At 41.3% G+C, this 19,673-nt stretch overlaps 1 protein-coding gene across 1 annotated transcript in view; it reads left to right on the top strand.

The window, feature by feature from the left end:
* KCNN2 (potassium calcium-activated channel subfamily N member 2) overlaps window positions 1-19,673 on the top strand; it is a 136,013-nt gene that overhangs the window by 108,415 nt on the left and 7,925 nt on the right. Inside the window, exons 6-7 of the mRNA XM_084778411.1 lie at window positions 10,540-10,650; window positions 18,106-18,233. Of these exons, the coding sequence (XP_084634537.1) occupies window positions 10,540-10,650; window positions 18,106-18,233 (239 nt within the window). The remainder of the gene's footprint in view (window positions 1-10,539; window positions 10,651-18,105; window positions 18,234-19,673) is intronic.

The raw sequence follows: 19,673 nt of genomic DNA, 5'->3' as shown, positions 1-19,673 counted from the left end.
CTCTGGCTCAGGGGGCCACAGCTCATTAGTACTGCTCTCATGATTGCTTTTTTCTGACACAGGCTGACTCCACCCACCCCTTAACTTCTCCAGTGTTCTTTCTTATTTCTCATTTACTTTGAAAAGATGGTAAGCTAGGTATATAAGGAAAACAATTACACTCTTGTTTTTAATGTTTTAATATGGGGTCAGAAACACACTGCCCTCGGGTTAGTTTTAGGTGACCAAAAGGAAGCTTAGTGATTTGCCTTGGCTTCTCATTTAAAAACAGAAATTAAAACGGGAGGAAAGGAGCCAGGATTTATCTCCCAGCATTGAGGAAAAGACCATGACTCATCGCATTAAAGGCATACAGGGATCTCAACTCCAGAGAGGAGCATATGTTAGTCCCAACTGTTTCTACATGGGTCGTGGTGGTGACAGGCGCTGGAGAAAATGTAAAAGCACACTTCCATTCTTAGGTTATGAAACAGAATGGCCCTGAAACAGACACTGAGTAGACAGTAGCGATGCTCCAGCACCTCAGTTACTCCAACTACCCACCTGCTGCCAGGAATCCTTCTTGAACTCTGAACTCGAAAAATTAAGCAATCAAAGTTATTTTTGAAACCTAATTCTTTTCCAACATTATTTACCAATATTGATTTTTTTTTTAAAAATTTATTTACTCACTTTACCTCCTGATTGCAGCTCCCCTTCACTTTCCCTCCTCTCTCCTCCAGGTCCCCACCTCGCACACCCCTCCACCCCATTCTCCCCTTTCCTTCTCAGAGAACAGGGAGGTTCCCCCATGGGTCCCCTGGCACACTAAGTTGCTGCAGGACTAGGTGCATTCTTTCCCACTAAGGCCAGACAAGGCAGCCCAGTTAGGGGGACGAGGTCCAAAGGGAGGCATCAGAGTCAGAGAGGGGGCCCCATTCCAGTTGTGGCGGGATTCCACATGAAGACCAAGTTGCCCATCTGCTACATATCTGCAGTGAGCCTAGGACCAGTTCGTGCATGCTCTCTGATTGGTGGTTCAGTCTCTGTGAGCTCCCATGGGCCCAGGTCAGTTGGCTCTGTAGGTCTTCTTGTGGAGTCGGTGACCCCTCCGGCTCCCTCAGTTGTTCCCCCGACTCTTCCATAGGAGCTGTGTCTAATGTTTAGCTGTGGGTCTCTGCATCTGTTTCCATCAGCTCCTCGGTGAAGCCTCTCAGGGGAGTTATGCTTAGGCTCCTGTCTGCAAGCATAGCAGAGTAATATTAATAGTGTCAGGGATTGGTTCTCTCCCACGAGATGAGTCTCAAGTAGGACCAGTCATTGGTTGGCCATTCCCTCAATCTTTGCTCCATCTTTGTCCCTGCCCATCTTGTAGACAGGGCAAATTTTGGGTCAAAGGTTTTGTGGGTGGGTTGATGTCCTTATCCCTCCACTGGAAGTCCTGCCTGACTACAGGCTCCATACTCCCCAGCTGCCAGAAGTCTCAGCTAGGGTGACCTCTAGTAGACGTCCTGGGGCCTCCCAAGGTCTTTGGCATGTCCCAGAGATGCCCCCCACCTTTGCTTTCCATTCTCTCACCCAGCCCTCTCTCCCCTTCCCTACTCCTAATACCCACCCCTGCTTGCCTCCTCAGTTCCTTTCCTACCCAACGCCCTCCCTCCCTCCACCTCCAGTGCCTATTTTATTTCCCTTTCTGAATGAGATTCAAACATCCTCCCTTGGGCCCTCCTTGTAACTTTGCTTTTTTTGGGTCTGTTGATTATAGCATAGTTATCCTGTACTTTATGGCTAATATCCACTCCTAAGAAAGTGCATGCCATTCATGTCCTTTTGAGTTTGAGTTATCTCACTCAGGATGATATTTTGAAACACAGTTCTACACACACACACACACACACACACACACACACACACACACACACACACATGCATACATATTTAAAAACCTGGATAGGTCTGTGTTTATTGTTTCCCTAATTAAAACAACACAGATACATTAGGAGAAAATGGCTTGGTGTTTACATAAAGGCTTTGGGTTTCAGTTAAAAGGTTTTGTATTTTTTTTTTTTTACTTCATTACTGTTTTATTTTTATGTTGTTATTTTAATTTTTGGCTTTTTAAGACTGGGTCTTTCTCATACACCCAGGCCAACCTCCAACTGTCTACATAGCTGAGGATGACCTTAAATTCCTGTTCTTCCCCCCTCAGCTTCCCAAGTGCTGGGATTACTGGTGTGGCTGTCCTACTTGACTTCCACAAAAGGGGATCTGAATGCCTGTCTGGGTGCATCACACAGGCACACAGGATAATGGAGTGAAAAGTATAGGTAACAGTTGAGGTATTTCTAAATTGTTAGATTCACTTGCTTCTCTGCTTTGCTCCCAAGGTGCTCATTTTAAAGTATGGGTCATTTGGTGACAGAGAGCTCTCATCAAGAAATGGGCCAGCAACAGGAAGGAGTAGATTCCAGAATAAGCAGAAGGAAAAAATTGCTTCCCAAGGCTCTTGATGCCAGTGATTTTCCACTCCTATTAGGATTTTGATTTCTTTCCAGAAGGATCTCAGTAGTGGCCACCTGCCCAGGGAGGAAAATATTCATTGTCTTATGCCAACTACCCTCTTGTGGCTGTCTGTTGCAGTTAGGAGCCCCTCGGTTTTCACATTTTCTGCTTATTGAAGGAGCCTGGCTGCCCACACTGAAGAGAAAGAGCGAGCAAATCAGCAACAGGTGATCCTGTTGGTTAGGCAAGTGCTAGCCTGGGCAGACATAGATGCACGCGGCATTGTTGGACTGAGTTGCTTGGATATTGTAGCCGAAGTTTAAGAGGCAGCAGCTTTTAGGTTGCAGGCGTTTCATCCCCACCTCTGTTCTTTCTTTCATCAAGATCTAGCACGGAAGCCACTTTGTCTTCTTCATAGGGCACAGTCTGTCACAGCATCCATCACACCTCAGACCCACATGTTTCTAATGTCTTTACAAGTGACTCGAAGAGCTTTCACTCGTTTTAAGGCTAAGTGCAGCTTGCTGTATTTTGTCCATAGCCTCCATAGCCATCTACAGGATGGACTGTCAGGGAACCATTTCACTGCAGGGTTGAGTAGGTTGCAGATGCCGTGTCTCAACAGTGGGGTCCCTGAAACTCTCCAAGTGAGTCTAGTTCACAGTCAAGGCTGTGACCCACTGCTTTAAAAGTTACGAGTACAGGGCTGGAGTAAAGGAGCAGCAGTTGCATGTATACTGCTCTTGCTGAGGACCCAAGTGCAGTTCCAAGCAAACACATGGCATATGCACAAATTTTAAAAAGGGGAAAAAAGTTTAACCAGTTATTTAAAAGGGAGCAATGGTAATATATTTGATATTTATCCATACCACTCAATAGTTACACCTCCATACTTTTAAGAGTTATCTGATAAAATAAGGTGAACTGACATTTGTTTGGAAATATAATAATATATCACGAGTGTGAAAATGATCATATATGAGAAAAATGTGTGATACTAAATAGAGATATCAATATCATGGGGTGAGGTTAAGGGTGATAAATGAAATCGGTGTTAATCCATGTCCACAACTGAATCCTAGCTTAACTCAGCTTTCAGAGGGTCTGAAAGCCAAGCCAAGGATTAACTAGGTAGGCAAGGTCTAGGTCTTTCTCCGATTATAACCCTTTGTGGTGACACTACTTTCTTCACAGAACCAGGTAGAAGGAGACCATCATACACTCTGTAATTGAGGTAAAAAAAGTATCTGCTCATGCATCGTTTTCAATAGATGGTTTTTAGCTCTTATAGGGACCATTATCAACCCGGATGAGAAATTTCCATTTAACCTATATATGTGTGTATTATAAGTTGTTGCTGCTGTTGTTGGGTAGTTAAAATAGTATGATCCTCTATGACTTTTCTTACAGCTATTTTGCCCTCTTTCTGTATTTATCTTCATCCCCCCCCCCTTCCTAATTAGAACCCCCTCTTAGAGCTTCCTGCTGTTTTCTGGCTTCCCAATCAGATCACTTATACCCTGCTTATCCCCCTTTCTGTTGATCTCCTCCCACCTATCGCAGCAGTGGTCCCTGTCTTTGTTAAGATTCCTGTGGCTGTGATGAAAAGCTATGACCAAAGCAATCTGGGGAGAGAAGGGTTTATTATACTTCCACATCACAGCTCATCCCTGAAGGAAGTCATGGCAGGAACCTGGAGGCAGGAACTCATGCAGAGACCATGGATGAGTGTTATTTGTTGATTTTCTCCCCCTGGCTTGCTCAGCCTGATTTCTTATAGAACACAGGGCAACCAGCACAGGGGAAGCACCACCAACAATGGGCAGGACCCTCATCCAACAATCACTAATTAAGAAAATGCTTTGCAGGCCTAATTACTGCCTGATATGATGGGGGCATTTTCTTGATGCTCCCTTCTCTCGATGACTTTAGCTTATGTCAAAGTTGGCATAAAACTAGCCGGCAGTCTTGTTTTACTTTCCTGTTTCTACTGTTACTCCAGGATATGCACTTACATCTGAAGATTAAATAGGAACTTCCAATGATAGAGAACGTGTGATGGTGTTCTTCCTGGGTCTGAGTTAACTGTTTCAATAGGATCTTTCTAGTTTATCCATATACCGACAATGTTCATGATTTAACTTTTCTTTACAGATGAATAGTATTCCACGGTGTGTATGTTCCATATTTTCACTATCTATTTATTGGTTTAAGAACATTTAGGCTGTTTCCATTTCCTAGCATATCATGCATAGAGCAGCAGTGAACATAGCTGGGCACATTTTCAATAGTTTTTTTATTGATTTATTCTTATTACATCTCAATGGTTATCCCATCCCTTGTATCCTCCCATTCTTCCCTCCCTCCCATTTTCCCCTTATTCCCCTCCCCTATGACTGTTCCTGAGGGGGACTTCCTCCCCCTGTATATGCTCATAGGGTATCAAGTCTCTTTTTGGTAACCTGCTATCCTTCCTCTGAGTGCTACCAGGTCTCCCCCTCCAGGGGACATGGTCAAATATGAGGCACCAGAGTACGTGAGAAAGTCATATCCCACTCTCCACTCAAGTGTGGAGACTGTTCTGGCCATTGGCTAGATCTGGGTAGGGGTTTAAAGTTTACCGCCTGTATTGTCCTTGGCTGGTGCCTTAGTTTGAGCAGGAGCCCTGGGCCCAAATCTGCCTATCATTATGTTCTACTTGTAGGTTTCTAGGACCCTCTGGATCCTTCTACTTTGCTATTCTCCCATGCTTCTCTCATCTAGAGTCCCAATAGGATGTCCTCCCCTCTGTCCCAGTTTCCTGGTAAGTGAAGGCTTTCGTGGGACATGCCCCTTGGGCTAATATGCAGATATAAGTGAATATATACCATTTGACTCTTTCTGCTTCTGGGTTAACTCACTCATTAGGATCATTTCTAGGTCAATCCATTTATCCACAAATTTTGGGAATTTCTTGTTTTTAATAGCTGAGTAGTATTCCATAGTGTATATGTACCACAGTTTCTTTATCCATTCTTCTACTAATGGATACTTAGGCTGTTTCCATGATCTGGCTATTATGAATAAGGCTGCTATGAACACGGTGGAGCAAATTTTCTTGTTGTGTGCTAGAGCATCTTCTGGGTATATTCCAAGGAGTGGAATACCTGGGTCTTGCAGAAGCCCTGTTCCCAGTTTTCTGAGATAGCACCAGATAGATTTCCAAAGTGGTTGTACTAGTTTGCATTACCACCAGCAATGAAGGAGTGTTCCTCTCTCCCCACATCCTCACCAGCATGTGGTGTCACTTGAATTTTTGATCTTAGCCATTCTGATGGGTGTAAGATGGAATCTCAGAGTTGTTTTGATTTGCATTTCCCTGATGACTAAGGAGGTTGAGCATTTCTTTAAGTGTTTCTCAGCCATTTGATATTCTTCTGTTGAGAATTCTCTGTTTAGTTCCAAGCCCCATTTCTCAATTGGGTTATTTGGTTTGGTGGTGTTTAATTTCTTTAGTTCTTTATATATTTTGGATATTAGACCTTTGTCAGATGTAGGGTTGGTGAAGATCTTTTCCCAGTCTGTAGGCTGTCGCTTTGTTCTCTTGACAGTGTCTCCTGCTTTCCAGAAGCTTCTCAGCCTCATGAGGTCCCATTTATTAATTGTTGACATTAAGGCCTGGGCTGTTGGTGTTCTGTTCAGGAAGTTTTGTGGAAGAGGATATTGAGTCCTTTGGGCATAAGCCAAGGAATGGTATAGCTGAGTCTTATGGTAGATTTGTTTGTAGCTTTTTTGAGAATTCTTTACACTGACTTGCAGAATGGCTGTACCAGCTTGCAATCCCACCAAGAGTAGAAGTACGAGTTACCTTTCTCCAAACGCCCTACAGCATTTGTTGTCACTTATCTGTTGATCTTTGCCATTCTGACTTCATTAACATGAATCTCAAAGTTGTTTTGACTTTCACTTTCCTATTGCCATGGAGCTTTTAAACATTTTTAGCCATTTTTCATTTGAGAATTCTCTGTTCAGACCTCAAGACCATTTTTTTATTGGTATCATCATCATCATCATCATCATCATCAACATCATCATCATCAGTTTTTTATGTTCTTTATCTATTCTGGATATTAATCCTCTGCTACATGTATAGTTTCCAAAGATTGCTTCCCATTGGATGGACTTAGTTTTCCTCTGGTTGATTAAGGCCACCTGATATATCATTCTGTCAATCAGTTCTGACGTTTCCTTGTTGGTTTGGGTTTAGGTTTTTTGTTTGGTTGGTTGGTTGGTTTTGTTGGTCCAGAAGACCTTTCTATTGGGTATTAGAAGAAAATACTGTTAATGGGTCGATGTTAATCTGTGTCATTAAATCCAGTGATAGGTTTTTAAATGAAGTTAGCTGCAGTAGAGTTTGGCGCATCTCTGTTTAGAATAGTAATGTCTTCATCTTTCACTATTCCCTTGATTAGAATGAAGTGTCCCTCTATATCTCTTCTGTCAGTTTTTGTTTGAAGTGTGCTGTACCCACCTACTTTCTGGCCCCAGTTGGCTGGAGTACCGTTGTTCCATCCTTTTACTCTAAGGAAGTGCCTCTCTTTAAAATATGTTTCTTGTAGACAAAATATGGAGATGGATTTTTGTTTCTTGATCCGTTCAGTCATCTTGTATCTTTTGATTAGAAAGTTGATGTAACAAGAAAAATAAATAAATGAAAAAAAAGAAAGAAAGTTGAGGCTTTGATATTAAATATTATCATCAAAATGTGGGTTAGTTGTGGTCCTTGTGTTATTTTTAATATTGTTGTTTGCATTCTCAGTGATACTTTGTTATGGCTTCAAATGTCTTTCCCCAGTGTCTCCACTATAATCATTTATCTCTTCAGCCCAAAACATTGTTTCTTGTATTTTTTTTTTACGTTTCATTTGTTTGGATATGAATATTTTAGGCTATATATATCAGGGATTTTTCTTCCTTAAATTATGACAGATAATTTTGCTGGGTGTATTAGTCTAGAGTGGCTGTCAAAGTCTCTTAATCTTTTAGGAGTTGGACATTATTCTAGCCTCTCGGTTTTCAGTTGAGAAATCATCTGTTATTCTGATAAGTTTTCCTTTATGTCATTTAAAGTTTGCTTTCTCTTGCAGTGGGCAGCATACCGTTTTATTTTTACACTTAGTGTTTTAACTACAATATGCCATGGAGATTATCTTATTTATTTGGTGTTTTGTGTGCTTCTTGTATCTCTATTGGTGCATCCTTAGTTTGGGGAAGTATGGATCTTGTTGAAGATCTGTTCTATGTCACTTACTTGGGGTTATTCTTTCTTACCTATGCCAGTAACTCTAAAGATTTTTTTTCATGGTGTCTCACATATCCTGTATGTTCCTATCCTGTGTTTTATTAAGATTTTTATATCCCTTGCTTATTTGGTCTAGATCCTCTGCTTTAACCTTCAAGCCCTGATATTCAATCTTCTGCTATGTTCCTTCTACTTGTAAGGCTTTGCTTTGTGTTTTCTAGTTGAGTTGTTGGGTTTTCAGTTCCATCTTTATTTCATGTTGGGTTCTCTTCAATCTCCCTTATTGAATTCTGTTCTCAAGTCTCAGATTGGCTTCATCATTTCCATCCCCCTTATGTTTTTGTTTTCCTCGGCATCACCAAGGCATTTGGTTTATTCTCCTTAATTTTCTTTCTCCTTAAGTTTATTGACTTGTTTCTTTGTGTCATCCTTAAACTTCTTGCATTCTTTCATAAAGTTTTTGTTTTAATTTTGTGTCCTTGGGTTTATATAAGTAATCCTGATGGCAAATATTTCTATAAGATTGGGAGGTTTGGAAGAGAAGGTGATTTTTATTTATATTGTTTGTATTTTTGCAGTGGTCTGGAAATATGTTTTTGTTTTGTTTTGTTGTTAGGTAAGAAGAGAGGATTTATGGATGGGTTTGGCCTAGAGATTGTAAATTCCTTGTGTGGAATCAAGTTAGGTAGACAGAGGGGACTGAGATAGTGCATAGAATTGCAACCTCATCTAAGCTAAGTATGGGTATAGAGATGGATCTGGCTGGATATAATGATTTGATGTGGCATAGGAGGGGCCTGTGGGCTGGGGTATATAGGTAGAAAGGGTCCTGGAAGAAGTTTTTAAAATGCTGTGCTGCAGGCAGAGGAGACCAGACTAGACCAAGGCACTGGATGTGGGGGACTCTGGGTTGATCTAGTTGATTGGGAAGAAGGCATTGATGGGAGGGTCAGGGAGACTCAGAGGGCTAGACCATGGAGGATCATGCTGGCAATCTGACTTGATGGAGAGTTTGGATGCAGTAGAGGTGGAGCCTGTGCATGGTGGCACGTATGGCAATCCAGGCAAGACCCTGGAACAGAATCTGGGGCGTCTGCCTGGGTAAAGAGATGGGACCCAGCACCGGCTAAATATCACAAAGAACAGAACAAGTCACTAAAACTCCAAGTACTCTGAGATAACCTCTTCTCACAGGTGGACTTCATTCCAGTTTTTAGTTTTCTTTCCCAGTGTGGCCCATTTAAAAATAAAAGTAAGATCATTATGTCACTTGCCTTTTAAACATTGTGTTATATCTTCGAATGTCTTTCAAATAAATTTTAATCAACCTGTGGCCCACCTGCTCCCCATAACCAAAGAGAGCCGTGAATGTAGCTGTGACTGTGGCCCAACATAAAACTGTAGGCTTTCTTAAAACTCCATATGTAGGGTGTGTATTCATTTGATCAATGGCTCTCAAGAGTGAGCACTGTAGGAGACAAGCAGGTGGGCAATAAGTCACATGACCATTATTCCTCACTATTACCTACTTAAGATGATGACCGGTCCATTCTGAAGACACCAACTTGCTGTTTTACCATGGGGTTTTTTAGATCTGTTGGTAATAGGCAATGCTATATTACCTTGTGCAAATTTGAGACTGGCTTTATCTGTCTATTCTAGGAGCACTCTTCCTTTTAGTGACATCAAAGGAATGTTACTAGGAACTAGTTGAGATTCAAGTGTACAGAAAGACCCCCCCCCCCACCGAGTCTGGTCTCATCCTCCTGTGTATGCACCTCTTGCATGGATTACTTATTACCCAGCCTCTTTCTCCTCTGTTACTTGTGCATTGACAATGGCTTAGACATTTCATTGCTCTGTTGCCTCTCAAGCCTGGGATTCAGGTAGCATTTATGGCCTCCCGTCACAGCCACTGGCATGATTCCTTCCCTACTGGTAGGTTTCCTGGGCCTCAGGCCAGTGGAAGTGGCTATGGCATGTAACTTTGCACTTTGTTCAAAGACCTGCTTGTTTCCACAAAGACGGCGCCTCCCCTCTTTCCAACTCAGGTTGAGTGAACCTTAGCCATAGAAAGAGAGACCTAACTGCTTGGGATACCACATAATGTCTCCTTTGTCTGAGAAAAGCTAAATGATGGTTTCAGAGGCAACATCACTGCTTCTCCAAGTGAAGGCATCTCCTGGATTTCTGCACATCATGTCCTGTTTTGTCAAGGCTCCCATCACTGCATTCTTCCATGGCCTTGTCACACTCAGGCCACAGCCTGCACACACGAACAGTCTACCCCTTTCCTTCCTGTTCTTTAGCCACTCACTTGCCGGAAAGCCTGCTGGTCTCGTCTCAAGAGAAGATTTTGAACTGTTGGGGTTTTTTTTAATCTTCATTTCTAGTCCATGTACTTATGTTAATTTGTTTAATATGCTTATATAATTATAGGTGTATAACAGATTTCCTGTTTTTAAAGAAAATTTATGTATGTCTAAAAATTCAGGAAGTTGGTTCTTAGCTATTTATTTCTTGTGGGGAAATCTTGTTTTATTCATTATTATGCTTTAGTTTTAAAAATAGGTAAGCTAGGATTTATACCTTAAAGGAACATTGCTTACAGTTTTTAACTACATATTTTTCTGTGATACTTATGGAAGACGCTGAAAAGTATCACCTTTTTTTTTCTGTCTTGAAAAAATTAATGCTTTGAGACAACAACCTCTAGTGTAGTTGGGAATCAAGGATATTAATTAATTCTTGGAGTTTTCCTCTTCCCTTGCTTTTAGGGTGCAGGTTGCACAGCCCTGGTGGTAGCCGTAGTGGCAAGAAAGCTAGAACTTACCAAAGCGGAAAAGCATGTGCACAATTTCATGATGGATACTCAGCTGACCAAAAGAGTAAGTAGCTCCCACGACATCCTACAAGAAGGCATCACTGTCGTAGTTCCCTGTCGGAAATACAAGTTTTCACTAAAACATCTGAAGCAGGGATGCTATAGATAGACACATCTTTGGAATTGTTTCCATTTCTCACATTTTGAAAATGGACAACCTAACTTCGGATCAATTGGGAATAATTACAGAACCTTGGTACTTACATTAAAGTAGATCTTGTAAATCAGGACTATAGGTATACTCAACATTTCAACACAGAAACCAATATTAGGTTGGACAGAACCTAAAAAATGTACTGCCTGTTGTAAATAGGAAATTTATGGTAAGGCAATTTCAAAGAAATTGTGTTGAGCTTCTGTGAGCATGTCTGCATTCTAAATACCAGAGTTACAAACATAAATTGTCCTTTGTATGACTTAAAGGTCATCACAGAGATATCCAAAATGCCATAGCATACAGACATGAGATCACCCTCCAATGATTAGAACTAAACAAAGCAATAGCCAGTGTTGACAGAACACCCACCTTGGCTCCATCCAGTCGTGACCTGTGTGTGGAGGAACTTTATCCTCAGGAAGACCATGAGGGAAGCCTTCTCACGCCTCTTCCATGCAGTTTGGACACACAGAACTTAAACAGCTTGCTCACAGTCATGACACCAAGGTAGAAAGTTGGGAAAGAAGAAAAATATTTTTATTAGACTATGCTTTCAGATTTTTGGATAGTCACTTGAAACATCAAAACACCAAAGTCAAAAATACCAAAAAGTCATCTTGTGACATGGTGTAGCAGTCCTGGCTTCCAAAAGTAAAATTCCATCAGGCTGCCATTGAGATCGTGAACTGCGTTGTCATTTGGTAACTCTGCCCACAAAAGAATCAATAGAATTTTGAGATAAAGTTCCAACTCTCAGTATTTTCCTTATTCTAAGTATGAAAGTGATCTTTTTAGCTAAGCATACTTGCAATTCCATATTGTCCCAAAGGGAAAAGACGATCAACAGGGGCCAGCCTGTCCAGCATAGTATAGGACCCTGTTTCAAAACACAAATAATAGGCAACCTTGATAAGTATTTCTGATACAGCAGTTATTTTACTGCAAATTCATATCATGAATTTCAGTAGCTTCAGACCCTAGAGCTAAGAGTGCTAGAGAGGTCTAGTAAGGGAACAAAGCTCCCCCCCCCCCATTGCATGTGTTATTTTCAGCCTGACTTTGCCACTTCCAAAGATCTGTTTGATTATAATGTTTATGTATTACTGTGGAGAACATTACATGTGCTATGGTGTGTATGTGGAAGTCAGAGAACAAAATTGTGGAGTCCTGTCTCTTCTTTAAACTTTATATAAGCCCCTGAGTTGAAACTCAGTTTGCCAGGCTTACCCAGCAAGCACCTTTATCCACTGCACCATCTCCCCTCCCCACTGCCCTTTACTTCTCCCCAGGTTCCTCCCATTTTTTTTCTACTCCTATTTCTATCCTCAAAACCCATGAGGATTTCTAAAGTGAAGATTGGAGAAAAGAGGTAAGTGAAGAGCCAGAGGGTATCTGGGATTATATTTCTTTTCAGAAACGAAAATGCATCTCCATGTATTTTTATTAGTGTATACACAATCCAGGAGTCGTTGCATGCATAGGTTTGGCCAATAAGGTTCTGTCTCGGCAGAGCTAGTGTCAGGAGTCACAGGCTTTATTGTATCAAAGGAGTATTTCTGTAAGGTCGTTTACAACCCATGCTGTTTTTTTCATAAGCATTATACTTTTCTCAGGAATGACATTAGCACTACAATGAAGATGATGTTGCAGAGGGCATCATAGTTATTGCCAGATGAGTCTATACCAAAAGGCTGTTCAAATTCAACAAGATACTCATTGGCTTTAATAATGCTATCTTACTACTCTTTAAAAGTAGAACTACTTTGCAATATTTTTGTGAGTCTCTCAGCATGCCAGCTTGCTGACCAATTAAGTTTTCATAGGCAGGATATTGTTAGGTAAAAGTGTACATGTTAAAATGTCAGGAGAATAAAACATAAGTTTACAGTTTATGATATTTACCTCATTCTGGTACCTGGCACAGTATGTGAACAAAGCTCTCTAATATTCATCTCCTCAAGTCTTTATGCAAAGTCTTCAACTTAATGACTATCATTTACTTAAAACATGCTTCTGTTAGTTGTTACAGAATTTCTAAGTGAAATCCATATAAAATTTTAACTTTTTAAAGTAATAATTTCAAAACCTTCAATGTTTTCTGAAGTAAACTAATAGAGTAAGAATATATATATATGCATATATTTACTAATGTATTTATATTAGTAATATGTTTACTAAGATGAGAGGCTAACATACAAGCTCAAGAACACTATATACTGTTAAAATACAAGGACCATCTTACATACTCCATATGAAAAATTTTTTCTCACATGGTTAGCAGAGGATATGGTCATAAATATTCTGAAATCTAAACATGACATGACTCTAAAGAAAAAGCAATTTGAATGTTGAAAGAATATTATCCTAGGAATACATGTAGATTTTCAAGCCTCTCAGTATGTGTCTTATTGAGACAGACAATAACATTGAAAAATTGTTCACCATGTACAAATTTTCAGGGGAATGATTTTATATAAAAATCATTTCTCTGCATGACTACATTAGGCAAAGAAAACACACTATTCACTGAGAGAGTTCATTCTCTGAAAATGTATATGATCCTTTAGAATTAAAAATTAGCCTCAGGAGTCCATGTACCCAGATTAAAGATGTTACTGAGCTTAGAAAGATAGGGGCAGGGCCTGGGTTGATGGCTCAGTGGTTAAAGCTCTTACTGTGCAAGAGTGAAGGATCCCCAGGAACCAAATAAAAAGCCCACTTTAACTGTGTGTGCCAGCATTAGTGGCAGATACAGGTGGGTCCTAGAGTGAGCTTCCTGGCCAGCCATAATAGCCAAAAATGTGAGCTTCCGATAGGGTCTCCAGGCGAAAAAGCTGCACAGTGAGACAGGAAGATACTGTCTGCTCCAGCTTCTACGTGCTGATTGTCCCATGCATGTGCCATACAAAAGACAGGACCAGCTACTTAATAGTCTATCATTTTATAGAGTCAAACTGTTTGGCAGAAGGCATCTTCAGGGAATACTATTACTACTGATTCAGAACTAAACAAAGAGCAAATCTTAAGAGTTTGGACCCCAGAATACCTCTGTGCTGCAAAGAAACTTATAAAACAAGCAATTATGAGAACTCTAACAGGATTTTTAAATTCTTAACACTTACTATATAGATGTACTATGGAGAATAATGATACGTGTTAACAGGCATTGACGGTGGTTCCGAATACCAGTAAGAGCTGTCATGACACAGTCACACAGTTGTATCAATTTGTCTTCTGCGTCTCCCTTAACAAATTCACCAGATGATTTACCACACACGGCCTGTACATCGGCTCATTGGCTAAAACATGAAAGAGATCATGTGATTTCCCCTCGATCTCAGCTCCCTGCTCTGAAAACTGGGAGAGGGGCTAGAGCCAAGCAAGCCACCCTCACCTGGGCAGAAGGCACGCTGGCTGCGTTACACTTGTGCTTCCTTGAAGAGGGAATAAAGGAGAGCAAAGCATAGTGGTGTACATGAAGATGATACGATGAAACAAATTACTTCGTCTGCTGCCTTCTTAAAAAGCTCAAGGAGACCCCTCAGTTAGTCATGTGCCCACTGTGCAAGCATGAGGACTTGGGTTTGTTTCCCCAGGACTTTTGAAAAAAAAAAAAAAACCTGGGCATGCATTATGTACCTGTAATTTCAGGGCTGAGGAGGCAGGGGCAGGAGGATCTTTGGAGTTTGCAGGCTAGTCACCCCAATTTGCCAGCCTAGCCAGATTAACAAGGGCCAGGTTCAGTGAAAGACCCTGTCTTAAAGCACACAATGGAGAAGGGCTTGAGGAAGGCAGGCTAATGCTGACATATGTGCTCCACAGCCACGTGCATATACACACGTCCAGCGGCCTCCAAGGAGCGAAGAAAAATGAAAGCAAAGTTGAAAATGAAGAGGCAAAGTTGTCAAAAAAAAAAAAAACAAGGAAAAATATAAGTAATGAGAGGTTGTTAGTCATGACTGTTAAAAAGCGTCCATGTATCATACAGATGAACGCAAAGGTTCATTTAGCCATCTACCATCCATTACTGTAGCTTGCTGATTCTCAAAGTGCTGTCATACGCTGTTTTTGATACTCAGTACTGCATCAAAGTGCAGGCAGTGCCATATGTAACATTTTATCTCATTATTTATAGTTTTATTTCTTAACTATCTGTGAAGCAGCACTGTAAAACTGGGTAGCCTCTACACCTTGGGGAGTCATAGAAAGGGATCTGCAGAGTTTTTACTGCCACTACACCATTTCTCTTACCACCTTTGTTTGTGCAATTATCAAACGCTGGACCACTAGCATGCCTTTCCAGTGTAGGATTTCAATTAAACATGAACATTAGGGAGAACATTTCTACTTTCCTTTAGAATATTAGGAAGGCAGAGAAAGCATTTCTGGTTTCCTTTAGCTCGGCAGATGCTGGGATGAGGGACAGGGCAGTCAGTGGGGGAAGAAATGATTGTTCTGGAGATCTTTCTCCTCACTTTCCATATCTTGCTATTTTCTACATTTTCAGAGCTAGGGATCCAGCATGCAGCCTGCTCTAGGCTAGGCAAACACATATCCACCCAGCTATGTCCCTAGGCCTCTTCACTGAACTCAGGGTTTCCTCTTGGCAAACACAGAGGTTGATAAAAACCCACTGACCGCATTGCAGTTTTACATGTGTTTGTGAGTCCTTCATTACCGTCTTTGCAGAACAGCACATATAACAGCTGGCAGACAACCCATGTATTAGCTGAATCACTGATGTACTTACACCTCAGAGTGTTCTGTAGGTCTCAGTACTCTTTGTCATCACAAGGATTCTTTCCTGTGTGTGTGTTCCATATATGATTTATATTTATATATTATTAGTTCGTGATTGAAATTTTTATGTATTCAATGATGCCCACTTAACATCACAGTCATGTTTAACACCAGCCATGCCCAAAAAAAGCACTTAACTAGAAAGGGACAGTGATTAGTGACATGACCTTTGACACCTGCTTTTAAGGGAGGCGGGCAGGGGGCCAAAGGCTATATAGTTAGACAATATAACACAGACCGTCCCCGAGGAAAAGGTCCCTCCAAATCAACTTCCAGCTTATCTAGATGACAGGGGATATGGACACTTGTTGTTGTCCTTGGAAACTTGAATATCTGTTTGTCCATTCTTCCCGGTGCTTTCAAAGTAGGCTGCCTATTGTTCTGCTTCTGTCAGCCATAATGAGGACAAGAAGACCCATGATTCGGAAAAAATCTCAGTCATAGGCAGAATTTGGAATTTTGTTTTGTTGTGTAATTTCTGGCATGGATTGTCTTGGAGCCTTCATGTTGAAAAGCAACAGTTACCACATTAATGTGTTTCAAAGACGACGTCATTAGGGAATAAAGAGAGAATGTATTTTAAAGTCAATTCACATGTTTCAAAAGTTTTTTTAAAGAAAATGCCTGGATTTCATTTCATATAAGCCTGTCAGCTACAACGACTGCTTAAGGGAGCACAGATCCTGAGCATAAGGCTTTCAGGGCATCACCCACCCACTCTACCCTGAATTGAGATTCCCTGTTCCCCTACAATCCAACAGGAAATAGTCATTTAAAATGCATCCAAGAAACAGGAAGCCACCCTTTTCAAAAGTTTGTCGAATCTTAAAGTGCTTTGGAGTTTTCACTCTGTAGATAGGAATCGATGCAAAATCAGTTGCTATGTTTAATGCTGTGGTTGCATCCCAGCATGGAACCTTCTTAACCAGTCTGGACATCAGTCCTTCTACTGTCACCTGTACAGGCAAAGACAGAGAGGACATAAACTGGGCTGCTTATCAGTTGTCCAGCTTTCTGCAACCACGCAGAGTTGGTAGCTCCTATTCTCATGGAAACCATCCCCAGCAGAGACGGCTAAAGTTCTGCCAGCCAGTCTCTGTCCTTCACCATCCTCTGCGAAAGCAGAGTGCTCAGATCTCCGCCTCTCACACTGCACCAGTTTCTTTACCTTTGCAAAGACGCCTTCCTTAGCGTCCCAGGAGAGAGATGGGGTGGGTGGGTGTTAATAAAGATGCCGTACTCTGCATCTTTCCCCTGCTGTCTTCCTGTTAGTTTCAAGAAACAGCCTATGGAAGTCTGATAGCTATTCAGAGGAAGTGCACTCTTTCTGGAAGAAACCAGTCATCTTCTTAAAGTGGATTTGGGCAATACAATTTCACTCAAGAAGAAAGGGTTTCATACCATTAATCCTGAAATGTGACATTTCATTGCAAAAGTAGAAAGCTATGGCTGTAAACTTACCACCATATTTATAGTGTAATTCAATGGCAGCTTCTTACTGTAAACATGAAAAATAACAGGACTTTAGTCATTGCCATTTCTAATACTCTCATGTAGGAGAAAATTAAATTCCAGCAGGCTCACCAGGCACCACACCTAACTTGCTTATTGTCGACTCAAGGACTCAGGACCCATTTCCCAGTCTTAGCTTACATTTTTCTCTTCCCTCCAACACTGTTTATCCTCCACCCTGCATCCCACCAGCCTGGACCGTTCTTCACTCAAGTGTGAAAACTTGGTAGGATAAGTAACTATCCAGTTAACTGAAGAGGCTCTAGTTTTCCAGTTCCTATGGCAGAGGTGGCAAGAGATCTACTCTGTCTAGGTCTCTCACTGTTCCCTTTGGAGATTTTAATCAAGAAAGCAAGTGATTAGATAAGATGCCCAGCCCTCATGAGGTGCACCAACTGCACCTTTCACATTTTTTCATCTGTTTGAAATGCTATGTATTTAATTTTCCCATTAAGTCATGACAACCCTATAGGTGAAACTGTGCTAACAAGCAAATAAGCCACTATTGCTCTGGGAGCTCAGGCGCACGGGGTGAACTCACACATTCAGCCATGGGAACATGCCTTGGTGCACAGCCAAAGAGACCAAGTGAGCTTGCAAACAGCAAGCTTAACCTTGGCAGCTGGCATTTTGCCCTTCTCTGCAGAAATAGAGAGTATGGACAAAAGTGTCGCAGTGTGAAGGGGAAAAAAAATCAACCTCTCTGAGTCCTCTTCAAAACAAGGCGCTGGATAAAAACATAGTTTCTTGTTAGGGCAGGCAGAATGCAGCACTGGAGACATCAGTGGTATCACCCCAATATTTCCTTCAAGTGTTCCCAGACAGACAGAAATACTTGTATGAAGGCAGACACACCAGAAAAATAGTACCAGTTTCTAAAGCTCCAGTTTACTGTGATTCCCGGGATGAAAAACGAAAAGCAACCTTGAAAGGGTCTGGGGAACCTGCTTTAGGACATAGCGAGTGCTTTTCTTGTGTTTTTCTAAACAGGTGAAAAACGCAGCCGCCAATGTACTCAGGGAAACGTGGTTAATCTACAAAAACACAAAGCTAGTGAAAAAGATCGACCACGCAAAAGTAAGAAAGCATCAACGGAAATTCTTGCAAGCTATTCATCAGTAAGTACCTGTTTTCCTTCCTGTTTTGTCCCTTCTTCTTAGCCTTGGCTTTTGATTCTTGTGCTTGCTGGCCCATCCTTTGTGAGGGAGGAAAAGGAAAAAAGGGCACTGTCCTGTTTGCTTCCAGGAGACATCTGAGAATCTAATAACTGGAGTCCAGACAGAAGTCTGGTTCCTTTTATAACTGAAAATGGTGTATGTTAATCAGAATATCTTTCTCATCATTTCTGTTAGAATTGTACTTAGTATGTTTATTTTTATAGTTCGACCTGAAATGTTCAGCTTATCGTCACTGATGAATCTTAGGAGGGAAAATAACACTCTATGATCCATATTGATTTTTGCATGCCAGAAAACATCTTTATATGATGTAGTATAATGAATTGCCATAACTCTGCAATATTCAATGACTTCTTAATCAGAAAGTTGGGGGTTGGTATTGATCAATATTCTCTTATTAAGTTGCTTTTATTCAATTGGCATAAGCACTTCATGCATGTCTTTGTTGTATAATTACTAGAGTCTTTTAAGATAACAGTCTAGACCTCGTAAAACTCAATGATTACTGGCAAACAGTCCTTTCTCTCCAGGCTGGCATCGTCTTCACTGTAAGTGCTACTCATGTGGGTATTGACTGTGATACCACCAGACAGACTTGCTTTTAATGCTCTTTCTTCGTGGTCATATTTGTGGCTCGGGAAAATGAATTTCCTTGTGAAACATACCAGGGTAATAGCAGGAAGGTGGGTAAATATTAGGGCTTTGGCTGTGCCACGACATTAGCCTTCTGAGGCTCAGCAAAGTACAACAGATAAGGAAGCTGTGAGTCTGGGAGGTTTTTTTTTTTTTAATTTTATACATTTAACTGTTTCATAGGGAACATGGTGCCACTAGCCTTCTATGAGGACTCCATAGACTTTTATTTTCTAACTTTCACTGGTCCAACCTCTGCCCTGCTTAGTTGCTATATTAATATACCCTCGTAAGTGTAGAGTGCACCTACAGTGATATGCGTGTGCATACTTCTGTGGGAACTGAAGCCTCCGTTAGTCAGTAAAACCCAAGGAACTCCAGGATTAAAATAGAGGAAGCCCTGCACATACGGCAGAATCGTTTATCATGACTGCTTGCAGCCACTCACTCGTGCGCCTTGTTGCCGCCAACGCGCCTTTCCTGAGAAGGGGATGGTATTTCTCTTCTAACTCTGCGACTTCACTAGGCACTCAGCTGTTTCCCTCCCCCACTTTGTAAGGAAATGACAAGACTAGAAATGTAAAATTATTCTTTTTAAAGTCAGGAAAAAGCACAGAGAGGAGAATTGTCTCAGAGCTGGCTCACAAGGCAGGAGCTTGCTCCTCGGAGCTCAGTTGCTCTTCTGACCCAGGGCCAAGCCAAGAGCACCAGCCCAGACAGTGACGTTCCTTCCATTCTCTGCACAAG

This window comes from Acomys minous (assembly GCF_964271855.1).
Source record: "Acomys minous genome assembly, chromosome: 4".
In the NCBI taxonomy this organism is placed as follows: Eukaryota; Metazoa; Chordata; class Mammalia; order Rodentia; family Muridae; genus Acomys; species Acomys minous.
This window is presented reverse-complemented; position numbering and strand designations above follow the sequence as displayed.